The 15,431-nt window shown below is 41.1% G+C and overlaps 1 protein-coding gene across 6 annotated transcripts in view; it reads left to right on the top strand.

Annotated features, from left to right (window-relative positions):
• Nucleotides 1–15,431, top strand: part of DENND2B (DENN domain containing 2B) — a 170,568-nt gene that overhangs the window by 83,324 nt on the left and 71,813 nt on the right. For 4 of the 6 annotated variants that reach the window (XM_048485073.1, XM_048485072.1, XM_048485070.1 and 1 more), the window contains exons 2-3: nucleotides 7,930–8,034; nucleotides 12,826–14,031. The exons of 1 other annotated variant lie outside the window; for it this stretch is intronic. In XM_048485073.1, the coding sequence (XP_048341030.1) occupies nucleotides 7,955–8,034; nucleotides 12,826–14,031 (1,286 nt within the window). In that variant the 5' untranslated portion in view covers nucleotides 7,930–7,954. The remainder of the gene's footprint in view (nucleotides 1–7,929; nucleotides 8,035–12,825; nucleotides 14,032–15,431) is intronic. One more of the 6 variants, XM_048485075.1, reaches the window with a different exon arrangement.

Raw genomic sequence — 15,431 nt, 5'->3', positions numbered from 1 at the left:
ATCAGTTTTGTAGCCTTTCTTAAAGACTGGTTCAATAATTGCCAAAACTCAGTCTTTTGGGATTTATGCTGTTCTATTGTGCTGTTCTATTAGCAGAAAAGTGCTGTTAATATAAGTGTCCACCATGCCATTTTCTGTGGAGCTAACTCTGAACGGCATTGCTCCTTTTCTCACTCCCAAGTACTGCACACGCATTGTCTATCACATTGTCTATCACTATTTTACTTACATAGTTAAAACAATCAGTATTCAAGGACAGTAGACAGAAACAATCCAGGCACCTTGGCTTCTCTCTCCCATTTATAAACTGCAGTTTTCCATACTTTCTAAAGTAGGATCAATTTATCCTGGCTGAGAAAGCTTCTACTGTTATAAACTATCAGAAGGCCTATTGTAGTTCACATATGGCAGAGGATGCTGCTGTGAATGGAGTACCCTAGAGCACTGGTCCTTGATCTTTCCAGGCCTAGAACCCACTGAACAGGAAATCATGTAATACAAGGGGAAAGACTTACTCCCTGGTATCAAAATCAGGATGATAGATAGCAAACCAGGAAAACTGGGGAAATGATGAAGCTAAGCATCAGCTAAGCACCAGAAGATAATGTAAGAAGGAGAACAACTGTCATGAGCCAGCCCCTGGGTACTTACCAGGACACAGAGGACTTTGATGCAGAACCTGACAACAGTGTGCAGCCAGAGTTGGCTACTCCTGAGGAAGACCAGGCAGCGGAGCCAACTCCCAGCCCTTACCTGCCTGATGCCGTGCAGGTGGAATAGCCTGCAGATCCCCATAGGGAACCCAGTAATGAGGCAGCTGTGCACAGGAGTCAGAAACAGAGGCAACTGCTGCAGAAGCAAAGGAGAAGTGCTCATATTGCAGCAAGATATGGGAAGATAGAAAGGTCTGCATCTGATGAGGATTAACTCCTTTCAGAATCCCAGCCCCATGGACAAGTCTTTCTACATAAGCCTTGCCTTGAGCTTGGTTCTGCCTGGGTGCAACAAGTGTGTTACCTGTTGCCTCCACGTGCCTGGTTTATCACTGATTCCCAGCCTCCTCATCAGTTCTCCTGTACTATGACCTGCAGACTGACTCTTGACTATGTTTTTGCCTTCCACCTGCCTTGACCCATTGGACTGCTTTCTGACTACTCTTTCGCCTGCTGCCTGCCTTGGCCCATTGAACTATCTTCCCCCTATGCTGTTGCCTGCTGCCTGTTTGGCCCTGTGAGGCTGGACCTGACTACGCCCTGCCTTCTAGCAGCACAACTTATGGATCTAAGCCTTGGAGAAATCCGCTCCACCACTTAGTGATTTCCTTGTCATCCTGCTGATTCTTTCAGGATGTGTGCAAGGAGAGGCAGGATGTGTGGTCTCTTTGCTCTCTGTCCAGGAACACTTGTATTACATTCTTTCAAAAGCCCCCCTCCCCCAAAGGCAGATAGAGTTCAATGTTCTGTCTGAGGGTCCTGACTAGGGATGCTAGTCCCTAGGTGGGACCTGGAGATCTGGAATTACGCTCATCTCCAGACTACAGAGATCACATCCCCTGGAGAAAATGAATGCTCTGGGAGTTTCTCAATCTGGATTTGGCAACCCTACCCTACCCTTGCCTATCCTACCCATCAGACCCCTCCTCCCACTAAGAGGTGTCATGAAGACAGGGGAGCCAAAGACACAAAGATCAGAGAAAGACACTTATCTCTCAAAAATGGATGCACTGCAGAGAGTTTTGGGATCCATCTTATATATCTGTATATCTGCCCCATCCAAATGGTACTTTACTTAATAACAGGGTTGCTGCTAAGGGGTTGGCATGTCAGGCCTTGGTCTCAGGGTCACAGAGACAGAAAACACCCACTGAATCTCCTATCTCATAATTGTCATGACATCCATCCATCCATCCATCCATCCATCCATCCATCCATCCATCCATCCATCCATCCATCCATCCATCCATCCATCCATCCATCCATCCATCCATCCATCCATCCATCCATCCATCCATCCATCCATCCATCCATCCATCCATCCATCCATCCATCCATCCATCCATCCATCCATCCATCCATCCATCCATCCATCCATCCATCCATCCATCCATCCATCCATCCATCCATCCATCCTGGCTTTTCTTTCCAAAGGGGATCCAATTTGAAGGTATCTGTCTCTCAACAGGGCCAATTGTGAATACTGAAATCCAGAGACAGGAGTCATGAACAATCAAGACAGGTTTTTCTAAATCTGTAAAAAAAGCCTCAGATTTGCAGAAATATTAAAATGTAAAAACAAACAAACATTGGAATGGTGGGGAAAAGAAAAAACAAGGGGGTAGTGGTACAGGGATGTGGGGAAAAGAAAGATGGAGGAAGGGTGACAGAGGTTTGGGGGAGAGGGGAGGAAACAAAAACAGGAAGAATAGGATGCCCCTCCCATCAAGTTCCTCATGGTCTGGGTCACTGCTAATTATATTATGTTATCTGCCTTTCCTTCATTTTTTCTCTCAACAACCCTGTGAGTTTTAGGCTGAGAGCATGTTACTTGCCAAGATCACCCTGTCTTGGTGAGTGCAGTGCATTTAACAGACATCTATAGTAAGTTAGTGTGAGGTAGTTGAAAACTCTTAAATATATGGAACCAGTAGTTCTGTGCAAAATTAATACTACTTTTCTTCTTGGACATCTGTTATTATTTGCTTTATTTGTGTATTCTCCTGGGCATGGTTACATTTATATTTCAATCTTAACTGCAGATTTTTGGATGTAAGTCCCACTGTTGTGTACTTAGTGTCAATTGCCTATGTCTGTGTCCATAATACACTCTTGTCCTATTATATAAAATAGTATTCTCAACTTTTCTTTCGCTCGCATACACATTGACAACTTATTTCCTTAAAATTGTACCCCCATATTAGCAAACCCATTATGTAATTTTTCCATGCACCCTTGAATGCTCTGGTGTGTATCCCTTGGGGTACATGTATCCCAGGTTGGGAACCATTGCTATAAAGCATTGCATGCAAACAAGAAAAGGAGCTCATTTATTTACTGAGTAAATATTTGTCCTACCCTTCCTCTAAGCAACTCAGGGCATCTTGAACATCACATCTCTTCATTATTTGCACAACAACCCTGTGAAATAGCTTAGGGTGGAAAGGAGTGAGCTTCACCACAGAGTGGACATTTGAACCAATTCTTCTTCCTTAAGCCCAATTAAAGCTGTTTAAAATGGTTGAAATTATAAAGAAAGGAACTTTGAGTTTAAATTACAATGAACTTCTGACTTGTAACATGGATGCTTAGTGTGCAAAGAACTGGGCATTTTGCATTGTATTCAGCACTACCATTACTCCGTTAGAATTAGGTGGCATAAATGCAGTCCTCATTGCAACGCAGGCTTACATATATCTTTTATTAATTAATTTAATTGGTTTTCTGTATTAAATTTATTTTATCTGCCTTTCTCTCACATGGAGGCACAAATCTGAAAGTTCTAAATTACAACAATTAAAAAAACCAGGGAGGCAAAATAAAACAGATGCAAACTTTTTATTTTAAAATCTGGAGGCTGGGTAGGCTGTCTTCCAAGTTGTGACTTTGGTAGAGACCCAGCATTCCAAGCAGATTTTTCTGAAGTGGAAGTACTTTTTGATTCAGTTGCTTTGGTGAGGTTAGCCTCCTTTGTTACCAAAGAGTGGAAATCAACCAAAAGTTTGAGGCTGCATCTGGAGTTTGCTGCCTTTTGGAATTTATTTGAACTTGTGCAACGCAAGCTTGCAAAAAAGGGGGAAAACTTTCTTGGATGATGTTCCCCAGTAGCTCCAGAACCATGAGGTTTAATGCAGCTGTGCATTCCAGGCCTTGGGTTTGGGCTCTGAATATTGTTCACAGTAAAATACTGTTGTAACATTGATACCGTATTTTCATCTGGGAAAACTTGCCAGCAACTTTTTGTACATTTTTCATCACCACTGTCATCCTTCCACCGACCATTGTTAGTTTTTAAATTGAAAACTAATTTATAAAATCAAGATCAGCCATAAGTGTTGAGAAGAGATCAGACTTTGATGTGAAAATAATAACTTCATCAGGTTTTGACATTTGACTATTGCTTGAACATATGCTTGAAAATGAAAATTTGTTCATGGAGGTTGTTACTCTCTCAGTGTTTTGTACTATGTTTATGTTTATTTGTGGAGTCATCTGCAATGTCCTCAATTTGCTTTATGCGGCATTTCATTCTTTTGTTTCCAGTAACTGGGGTCGTTAACCAGTAAAAGGCAAAAGTGTTGACTTGGTTCAAATGAACTAAAAACTCATGGTTTAGTGCTTTGTGAAGGTTTACAGTGCAGTCCTTACATCTGTAAAATCCATGGAGTTACATGGGTGTAGTTCTGCTTAGGATTTATTTATTTATTTATATTATTTATAGTCTGCCTTTCTCAATGGGATTCAAGGCAGATAGCACCACCATCATCATCTGCATGATACCTGCTGTCCGTCTCCCTCTTTCCTTGTGTGAGTTGATAAGCTATTTCTGCTTTCTTGCTTTCTTGACTATTATGGTAAACCGTTGCATGTTAATTGACAAATAGTTTGTGCTTGTTCTTCAAACCAAGATCAGTGGCTGGAAGTCCTGCAAAACTGATTCATGCACAATAAGTTTGTTTTTACATTTGAACCACATTACTGAATTGTTTTTCCAGAATGGAACCCACAAATTGTAGATTTTAGAAATTCTGTGGAAATATTTCAGAAATTGGAGCAGAGTTTTGCAGTTCCCCACATTTCTCTTTAGAACGTCATAAAGAACTATTGTGCTCAACCAACATGACATAACTGGTAGAATGCCAGATTTGGGCATGTGAAATTCTCTGAAGCTGTCAGCTGAATGGTCCTGAGAGCGGGAAGCCAGAAGGTAAGAATAATGGAGGCAAGTGGTCCACTAGCTTAGTGGGAGCACTTGATGGCCTCATTCAGTTGCCCAAATTGGGAGCAGACAGAAACTGTGGGAGCCATTATATCAATTAGTAGCACAGTAGCACACTCTTTGTTGTTACCTGTCTTCCGAGACTTCTTGTGTCTTGGAATTGCCTTTAATTCCTTTCTCTAACCAGCGACTCTGCTGGTACAGTGGGTTGGATCCAGTAACCCATCAGCAGAAGGCACTGAAAAACAGTGTTCTTCTCTGCTTCCCTTCCACCTTTTTTCCCATTTCTGATGACAGTAGTTAATTCCTGGGGCTGGGGCTGCTTGGGCGGGTGGAGGGAGCAAATCTTTGCATGAAGATTTCTGATCCTCGTGCAAGTGTGTCACTGAATCCAACCCAGTGTCTGATTTGCATGGGTGATATCTGGTAGGAGTTTGTTACAGTTGTGGACAAGTCACACCCTTATAGTTCATGTTTGTGTGAAAATAAAAAGAACTGTAGAGCAAGGTATTGTGGAAATGATAAATGACCAATTCAGCTTATGTACACTGCTAGCTACCAGTAAAGCTTTTCGCAGAATAATAAGTACCCCAGTAGCCCACAGTTTGGAAGATAAGGCCATTGGCGTCTAACCAGAAACACTGACATGTTGATTAGACCCACTGTACAGATACTATGATGTGACTGCCTCATTAGCTTTCAGCAACCAGTATAAAGAAATTGATGCTATTTGCTCATTCTGTTAAATAGTCCTGGTGCAGCTGCCTGAGTTGATTACCATGATAATTAACTTCTGTACTGTCTGGCATAGCCAGACGCTTGCAGTCAATGTAATCTGTTTCCACAGCTCACTTATGAAGAGTAAGTAATTTGCAGAGGCAAATTTGCTGGTGGTTCCCAGCCCATCAATGATACGGCTAGCTTCTACCCAGGCCAGGGCCTTTACTTCCAGTTCTGCAGGGCCTTTAAAACAGAGCTGTTCCACTGGGCTTTTGTGTGTGTGTGTGTGGGGCTAGTAGTTGATTGTCCACTCCCCTTGCTAACAACTCACGCATACCATCTAACAGGTGGGAGGGAGAATAGAAGTTTCTTGGGCGCCACCTTCATGTTTTTAAACATGTTTCAATTTGAATTCTGTGTTGTATATTAGTTTTATCTTGTGTTGGTTATTGTTTTGGTTTTATTTGAATACTGCCCAGAGCCCTTTGGGGTGGGCAGTATACAAAATTTAATTAATCATCATCATCATCATCATCATCATCATCATCATCAGTCGGAAATGAAAACTTCAGAACAGTCAACATTAAGCGAGGAATTTTGCAGGGTGATTCACTATCACCTTTACTATCTATCATTGCCATGATCCCACTAACAGTAATTTTAAATAGAATAAAGTTGGGCTATCAAATGGCCAAAGACTCGGAAAAAATCTCACATTTGCTGTACATATATGATTTGAAACTGTAAAAGGGAAATCAGACACAGAAATCCAGTCACTAGTGAACACAGTCCGAATATTCAGCACAGATATTTCAATGGAGTTTGGCCTGGAAAGGTGCGCTACTGTGGCAATAAAGAGGGGCAAGATCACAGAGAGTGATGGGATTGAAATGCCTGATGACCAACTCATCAAGTTAAACCAGGAGGCAGGTTGTACATACCTGGACATTTTGCAGCTGGATAACATCAAGCACAGGCAAGTGAAGACTGTTGTCAGCAGAGAGAACACCCAGAGGGTCAGGAAAATTCTGAAATCTAAATTAAACTGTGGGCACACCATCAAGGCCATCAACAAGTGGTCCATACCCGTCATCAGATACACTGTGGGAGAATCATGAACTGGACACAGGCTGAGTTGGAAGCATTGGATAGAAAAACTCAGAAGCTTATGACAATGCACCATGCCTTACACCCACGCAGTGATACTGATAGATTATACCTTCCCTGGAGAACTGGTGGCAGAGGCTTACTGCAAGTACAGCAGACAGTGGAAGAGGAGAATCATGCACTGGCTGATCATGTGAAGGAAAGTCAAGGACAGGCATTGATTGAAGTGAAGAACAGACATTTGCCAAAGACCCAGAAAACCAAGCAAGAATACAGAAAAAATGTGATTAAAATGAGGACTGAAAGCTGGCTTTCAACAAAGCACTGCACAGCCAATTTCAGGAGAAGATCAAGGACAAGGTAGACAACAAAAAAACCTGGCTGTGGTTAACAACTGGAACGCTGAAAAAGGAAACTGAATCCCTAGATACCACGATTTGAAAATCGAGCTTCAGCGTCTATGGCACAAACCAGCTGAGGTTGTCCCAGTGGTAATCGGCACGCTGGACGCCATCCCAAAAACACTAGGGCAGCACTTGAAACATCTTTGAATTGACAAAATTAACATTTGTCAAATTCAGAAGGCAGTCCTGCTGGGATCCGCATGAATACTACCCCGATACATTACAACTTCCTAGACCTCTGGGTGAGGCTCAAATTGTAATAAAGACCAACAACCAGCTAAAGATCTGGCAGCTGTGAAATCAACCATAACAATGACAATGACAACAACTTCCTAGGCCCCTGGGTGAGGCTCGAATTGTAATGAATGGCCAACAACCAGCTAAAGATCTGGCAGCTGTGAAATCTACAATAATAATAATAATTTTCTTGCGAACTATTAGAATTGTAATGAATGGCCAACAACCAGTTTATTATTATTTTTATTATTATTACAAATAATAATAGTAATAGAGAGGATCCAGACTGTAGCTCTTTACTGTAGCTTGCATGCATTATCTAAGGATGACTCTTTTGCATCTTATCTGAATTGATTGGCTTTCACAAAACTAGAAGTAGAGCTTCTGTTTATAAGTTTCATGTTCCCATGTCATTTTCCTCCTCTTCCTCCTCCCCTTCTTCCAAAACTTTTAGCCTTGTTGGAAAATGTTGGTTCAGTTCCATGTAAATCTCAGTTGGTTTTCTTGGATTCTGTTTCCAATTCCCCAGGTTTTCAGACTGATAGACAGCAGAAATGACCATGACTGCCAACAAGAATGCCAGTGTCATCAGGAGAACTGGAGGATGTGAAGTCCCTCGAGATACTCTGGATAGGTAAGTGCAGAGCAAATGCTGATTGTTTCTTGTTGCCTTTTTCCGAATACTGAATTGCTACATTTCTAGCAAAAGAAAATGTGTAGTTACTAACCACTGGAAAACAGGAATTGAACTGAACAGTTTTTTGCTGATCTTGTGTTGTAATTCTTGTATAAGTTCCAGTGGATCATCTTGGCCACTGAGTTGTGCCTCTGTTTGTACTCAGTCTGGGCAATCTTTTTGCAGCAGCTAAGGACATGATCTACAGTTTCATCAGCTTCTTTGCACCATCTGCATTTTGCAACATCCGAGGATTTTTTAATTCTGGCCTTGATTGAATTTGTTCTAATGGCTTGTTCTTGAGCGCCTAAAATCAGGGATTCAGTTTCCTTTTTCAGAGTTCCAGTTGTTAACCATAGCCAGGTCTTTTTGTTGTCCACCTTGTCCTTGATCTTCTCCTGAAATTGGCTGTGTAGAGCTTTGTTGTGCCAGCTTTATGTCTCCATTTTAATCACATTTTTCTGCATTCTTGCTTGGTTTTTTGGTCTTCAGCAAATGTGTGTTCTTCACCTCAATCAATTCCTGTTCTTGACTTTTATTCACATAATCGACCAGTGCATGTTTCTCCTCTTCCACTGTTTGCTTTACTTGCAGTAAGCCTCTGCCACCAGATCTCCGGGGAAGGTATAATCTATCAGTATCACTGTGTGGGTGTAAGGCATGGTGCAATGTTATAAGCTTCTGAGTTTTTCCATCCAATGCATCCAACTCAGCCTGTGTCCAGTTGATTATTCCCACAGTGTACCTGATGACGGGTATGGTCCAGGTGTTGTTATGAACACAACTTTGCCACTGTTGCATCAAAACTGTCTTTGATTTACAATGGCTTATAGGAAGCAGATGATAAACCTGTACAGCTATCACAGTCTTTTTCCTGGTATCAACCACTTCCTTTCCAGAAATAAATTAAAATACCAACAACCCAGATTCATAAAGGTAGACTGCTCATGTTCTACACAGATGGAAACATGAGAAAACAAACACAAAGAATAACAATAGTATGACTCATTATTTTATGAGATTTTCTATTGCAGCTTTGTTAACCCTGGCTGACTCATCCTTAAAAAGTAGTTGTTTGTCTTCTTAGGTGGAGAAAGCCAGTTGTATTCGTGAATGTTCAAGTTACAAAAGGAACATTTTATCATTCAGTCTATTTGACGGTTGTCTGGATTTGTAAAATTATGAATGGCAGCAAATAAAAGACGAGTGTCTGTACTTACCAAATGAGCACTTGCTGCAGCTCGAGCATTCCCAGAGCTTGACAAAGGTATTGATAAGATTTGATCCTGAGATGAGAGTTTTGTATGGCTGCCACTAAAACCAGCAGCCCTGTATCTTGATCTCTCCTCCAGTAATGGAGCATAATTTAAACAGCATAATGACAGGATAATGTTCAAAGGACATTTGAGCACAGCACAAATAAAACGTTTTCAGGATGGGAAAAATGGCATTTTGGGGTGGAATTCTGCACAGGCTTCCCCCCCCCCCCAAACATTTTATTTCCAACCTCAAAATATTTTAAATCCCCCTTTCTAAATATTCTTTTGGCTGAAATATTTTTAAAAGGTTTCATTTGTGTGCTGTCTTTTAAAAACGCCATTTTGTGAGAGCACTCTTTGCCTGCAGAAGCTGCTTAACCTATTTTTGGAGAATTTCAGAGCACTTTTGATATTTGTGGGGATTAATCTTGACAGCATTGACTACAGAAGACTCAAGGAACTGCAGAATGAGGCTGTAAAGCATGAAGCACTGATCTGTTCACGCACTGGGGAAAAACAGGGAAAAACAGAAAATGGAATCCAGGAATCATTTGAAGGGGATGAGTGTGAACAAAAAGGGGAATTGAAAATGTTTTACAAACATTTTAAGAGATTGTATGGAAAGGGCCCATTGTTTTCTGCCTTGCTAGCATCCTACTTAGTAGGATCCAAACCCATTTCTCCTGTTCGCTACATGGGTACCTTTCCTTCGTGAGAATTGCCTCAATAAATAGCGGGCATTCTCTCACCAAATGCTTCCCCTTCCTCCACCCATGGAGGAGCAGTTCTGCTCCTCTGCAGGCACTTCCATAGATTGATGGTTATTAAAACCCACTTTCTGTTGCATTAGCAATTGCACATTAAAATAGTTTTTAAAAAATTAGAAGGGTGCAAACAAGGTGGCAATCACTGTAGATGCTTTAAACAACCTGGAAGTTGGTGGGGGTGGGGGGAATGGTGCTTTGGACCAAAGCAAGCAGCAGGGACTTCCTTGCATGTAGCCAGAGAAACACAGGGAGTCCCACTGTGGAACAGGAGGCCTCTGGATAAGAAGAGCATGCATAATGGGCCCCAAGCCTTTGCTTGTTCCTGCAGTAAAATTACCTGTTGATTGTGTACTTTCTGTGTGGCTTCCTTCTATAACACTTATGAAGATGGGATCATTCTGAAGCGCACAGAGAGATTCCTTGTGGTGTGGACTAATGAAAACACAAGTTAAAGGAGTTTACCTTCAGCAGAGTAGAAACTGCATTGAAACTTCAGGACAGTGGAGGAGCAGATGTAGCTGCCAAGGGGCATATCAAAGAATTTAACACTGCATGTCCTGGCAAGTAAGAAAACTATGCATCTCGAATGCAGTTTTACTTGGCAGCCGGTAGCATTATTATCCTGCAGGGAGGAAATGTGCTGTGTGGTTCAGTGTCTGTGTGGCAACCACCTTTGACTTAGCCCAGACTCTTTAAACACCAGCTCAATTTGCTAGTATTCCTTATGGAGATCTCCTTTCTATCTTAAGAGAGCATTTTTCACCATAACCTTCTGAACTGGCACAACATAACATTTTCAACAAGCATAGCTACAGCTCAACAGAATGTGTTTCTACATATGTTGCTGAATTACAGCACCTGGCATTGTACTTCCATAGACTCCAATTTTAAATGTTGTTTATTGTTTTGGCAGCATGGCATGCCAAGTCTCTTGGTAAAGGCTGGAGTTCATTAGGTGATTTTAAGCAAGATCTGTTTCTCATCCTCAACCTCAAAATCCTTACAGGGCTGTTGTAAAGAATAAGGATCACTGAGATTTGGAGTACATTAAATGCTCAAATCCTCCTTCAGTTTATTTCAGAGCTGTCTTAACCTGCCAACATTAAAAAATGCTTCTGAATTCTTCAAAACATCAATCTGTTTCAGAGGGCAAAAGATATAAGAACCTATTTTGCTGATTATGTTAGAGTAGAGAGTGGTTACTTGGCAGTCATCAACAGGATGGGTGCCATCTTTTGGCTGAAAATTAGATTATTTATTTGCATATTATATCCTGCTAGTTGGAAAAGCTGAAGTCTTAAAGGACATTTGATGAGGTCCAACTCACACTTGATCATTAAGAACCTCGAAATTATACTAGACCCATCATTATTTCTGGTGAAACAAGTTAATACAGCTGCAAAATTGCTTTCTTCCACCTTCATTTAGTCTAGAAAATGATTCATTTGACTCAGGTGATCTGGCCACATGGATCCATGCCAATGTTATCTCAAGTCTAGGCTATTGTAATGCACTCTACATGTGTGTGCCCCTAAAAAGTCAACTTGGAAAGTCTAATTGGTACAGAATGCTGCATCTAAGTTGCGATCAGGAGCAAGGCAGAGCATGCATATTACATCCTTTCTGCAGTCACTGCATTGGTTACTGATGGGTTGCCGGGTTAAATTCAAGTTATTGGATTAAAGTTATCATTAGCCATGGGCCTGACTGCCTACAGGACTGCCTACTCTACCATGTTTTGCAGCATGAGCTTCACTCAACTGAACTGTTCTGAAAATAACAAAGTGAGTTTGGCTATCTCCACCAACGCTAAAAAGCGCACCCGGACTTACTCGGGGTGCCATTGTGGCAGGGGAGGAAGGAGCGATCGGCTCCCCCTCCCATCGACAAGTCACTTGATGGAGTCGGAACCGTCATGTGACAGGGGAGCCAGGCAGGCTATTTAAGCCATGCCCAGCTCAGCCCGGCCTCCTTTGGCTATCTCCACCAATGCTAATAACTTCACCAACCATTCTTCTGTTGTAGCCACAGCTAGAGTTTTCCATTTTTGTGCATGTAGTATTCTTGCTGCTGCTACCATATATAAAAAGTCCATATCTTCTTTCCAAAAATCTATCCATAAGTCCTAGTGAGAAGTCTGTAGTTTCATTTGTATATTTATCTTTAAAATCTATTAAATAGTTGATTTTTTTAGTTTTTTCATAAATGGTAAAAAAAACTTCTTGATGATCACATTTTCAACACTTGTTAAAAAAGATATATCTTTGCCAATTTCTCTGGTATTATATATCAACAATACATCACATTATAGCAGTTCTCCTTCAGATTGGAACTTAATGTAAATTTTAGCCCCTTTGACAACATATTCTTCCATTGTACCAATTGGATATTATACCCAAAGCCCATTCTTTCACTTGTTCTCCTTATGTTTTGAATCTCCACCATAATTTATACGTACCATAAATGTATAAATTCCAGAATTTTTGTTGGTTATAGCATTAATATCTGGCTTCTGAATTTCCAGTAGCTCCTTTCAGGTCATGGTTAGAAACTAAACATTATCTAGATAGAAATTGGTTAGATCTCCAGGCACATTTTTATAAATCTCTTCAGAAAACACATGCATTTGGTGCAACTGGTATGACTGGCCATGGGAAAAGGTATGGAGTAAATCATTTTTAGATAGCCAAGTAGTTGATATATATTTTTCTTCTTGCTTTCAGGTGTCAGTCGGGTTTGCCATCAGCACTTTTATACCAGCCCAGAAGCCCAACGTATCCCCTCAGTGACAGTGAGGATTCCTGCCATTCCAGCAGTTTCACCAAAGTTTCTAATTCCAGAGTACTCCTCAAGGATCAGAATAGCTGGGGAGTTGCCTTGAGAAGTACCTCCACTTCTCCCTCAGACACTGAATCTCTGAGTCATTCTTTCAAAGCTATCACCACGGGCTGTTTGAATAAAAGGCTCTCCATTTATCAGACTGAAGACCAAAACGAGGCCCCCAAGGAGACGCAAGATGACGAGACACTAGGCAATCATCAGCTTACTCGTAGTACTCTGTCCTTGGGAACTGCAGCGAATCTGCGGAATCTCTCTCTTAGCAGGGTTAGCATCCATTCTCAAGCACCGGATATCAGGCAGAAGATATCGGAATGGGAGTGCCGCAAAGAGCCATCGCCTAGAATGAGTGTATGCTTGGACAAGAGGGATGTTGGAGATAGGCCAGGAAGTGAGAGCTGTCCCAGCATGTTGCCTTCTCCATGCAGTGAGAAGACATTTGAATACAAAGGCTTCCGGAGGATGAGCAGAACATTTTCAGAATGCTCCTACCCAGAAACAGAGGAGGAAGAATTCCTAGATAGAGACTCCTGCCGCAGGTTTGAAAAGAGACCAAGCAGGAGTGAGCCTTCAAATGCTTTCCTAAAAGGCCATACCAGAAAAGAAACTTCTGCTGTGTTGAACAGAATACAGAAAATTGAACAGGTGTTAAAAGAACAGCCTGGCAGGGGTCTCCCTCAATTGCCAAGTAGCTGCTATAGTGCTGACAGAGGAAGGAAAAAATCTGTGACTTCAGATATTGCTGAAAACTTGGCAGAAAGTGCACGTGATAATAAAGCAGGGAATATTATATGCAGGACTAATCTAGGCACACCCTCCGAGACTGAGAAAAGTAGTAAAACACAGCAAGGACTGAATGCTGGTCCTAAGCTGCTTCCTGAGAGCCTGGTTAACACAGCAGTAAACCCTGTACCCAAGCCCAAACGCACCTTTGAGTATGAAGCCGATAGGAATCATAAAGACAAACCAAGCAATGGCCTACCTCCATCACCAATGGCTGCTGTCCCTCCCCCTCTTCCATCAACCCCAGCTCCCCCTGTCACTAGGAGACAGAAGAAAGAGTCACGCTTCCATAGAAAATCCCAAAATAGGTAAATATGGAAAACTCTTCTCATATAATCTTAAATATTGTGGGGTCATTTTTGCATAGCTTGATACTTCTCCTTATAGGGTAATACTTTTCAGATAAGACTGGGAAAAATACTTTAATTTGCCTACAGCTCTTGTGCTGTGAAATCCGTGCCTGTGTTTCCTGCTGGTCTGGGTTGTCATATGTATTAAGTTATTGTGAAAAGATGTGAGACAGCAGCTGAAGATGCTTTTCTCTTAACTAAAGCAAGGCAAAATGAGAGGATTTGTTCTGTGAACAGTATAACAACTTTATATATAGGTATTGATTTGATCAAATGCATTGCAATTGATATAATAGGGAGTCCTCCACCTTTTCATTAACATTTTGGTGACATTTCAGTGTAACTGTGATAATAGTTTAATACAATGGATTTCAGTGACCAGTATGCCATACTATATTCTATTCTGGTGAGTCCCATTGTAGAGAAACCCTTAAGAATAACCCTAGATAGTTACTTTAAAGCAAGGAATTACCAAGCAATATTTTGGTCATAACTTACAAACTGAGTGTTCTGTGTATTGTTTCATACTAGTGTAATGTCAAAGCAGCTTTACCTGATCAACATAGTGTATGTGTATTCATATGTGTGGCAAGGTTTGAAAGAATTCATCTTTAAGGTCTATGATTTAGTTCTAAAACACCTATTTCTGGGTTGCCTCAAACTATAATAAATAATCAGTATTGTTTGACACAAAGACTCTAGACCAGTTGCTTAAATGTGAATGAAAATGTGTATCCTTGAATCATGGTCATCATCTCAGCAGTGACAGTCAATTTCCTTTCTACGTTTTTGGGATAAATCTTATTTTAGGAATAATTGTTTGTTTCATAAAATAATAAATAACCAAAGGAGACAGAGAATTTCAGAAAGCCTTGATTTAAGATGTGACAGATCTTGCAGCAATGATCTCTTTGGGCCTTGTATTATTTAAAATCAACCATCCCTTTTGCGTTGTCAGGGAATAAGTAGATGCTAGTTCAGTGTTCATGGCCATGGATGTCACAAGATGACCAGCATGTAATACTAATGTCTTTTACTGCTCCAGCTAAAGTTTGTGGAGGTCCTTAATGGAACCTAGTGCTGAACTGGAAGAGAAATGTTGATAGGTAGAAGAGAACAATCAATTGTAGCAAGTTTCAGGGAAATCGAGACGGTAGCTGCAGGACCTAGGAGAGCTCCAAGAAACAGTCCAACTGAACACTCTTAAGTAATTGTTTCCCCTTCTCAGTAATTGTTTTCCCTTCTCCTTTTCTGTATACTTGAGTTATTCCTAATTTTCTTGGCAGTTGATCTAGGAGCAATAGAAACAATTTGAACATGGTTCTTCCAGACATCTGCCCTCCCATTGTGTTTTTACG

The sequence above is a fragment of the Sphaerodactylus townsendi genome, linkage group LG02 (genome assembly GCF_021028975.2).
Source record: "Sphaerodactylus townsendi isolate TG3544 linkage group LG02, MPM_Stown_v2.3, whole genome shotgun sequence".
Lineage (NCBI taxonomy): Eukaryota > Metazoa > Chordata > Lepidosauria > Squamata > Sphaerodactylidae > Sphaerodactylus > Sphaerodactylus townsendi.
Note: the sequence above shows the minus strand (reverse complement) of the source record. Positions and strands in the feature narration are given on the sequence as shown.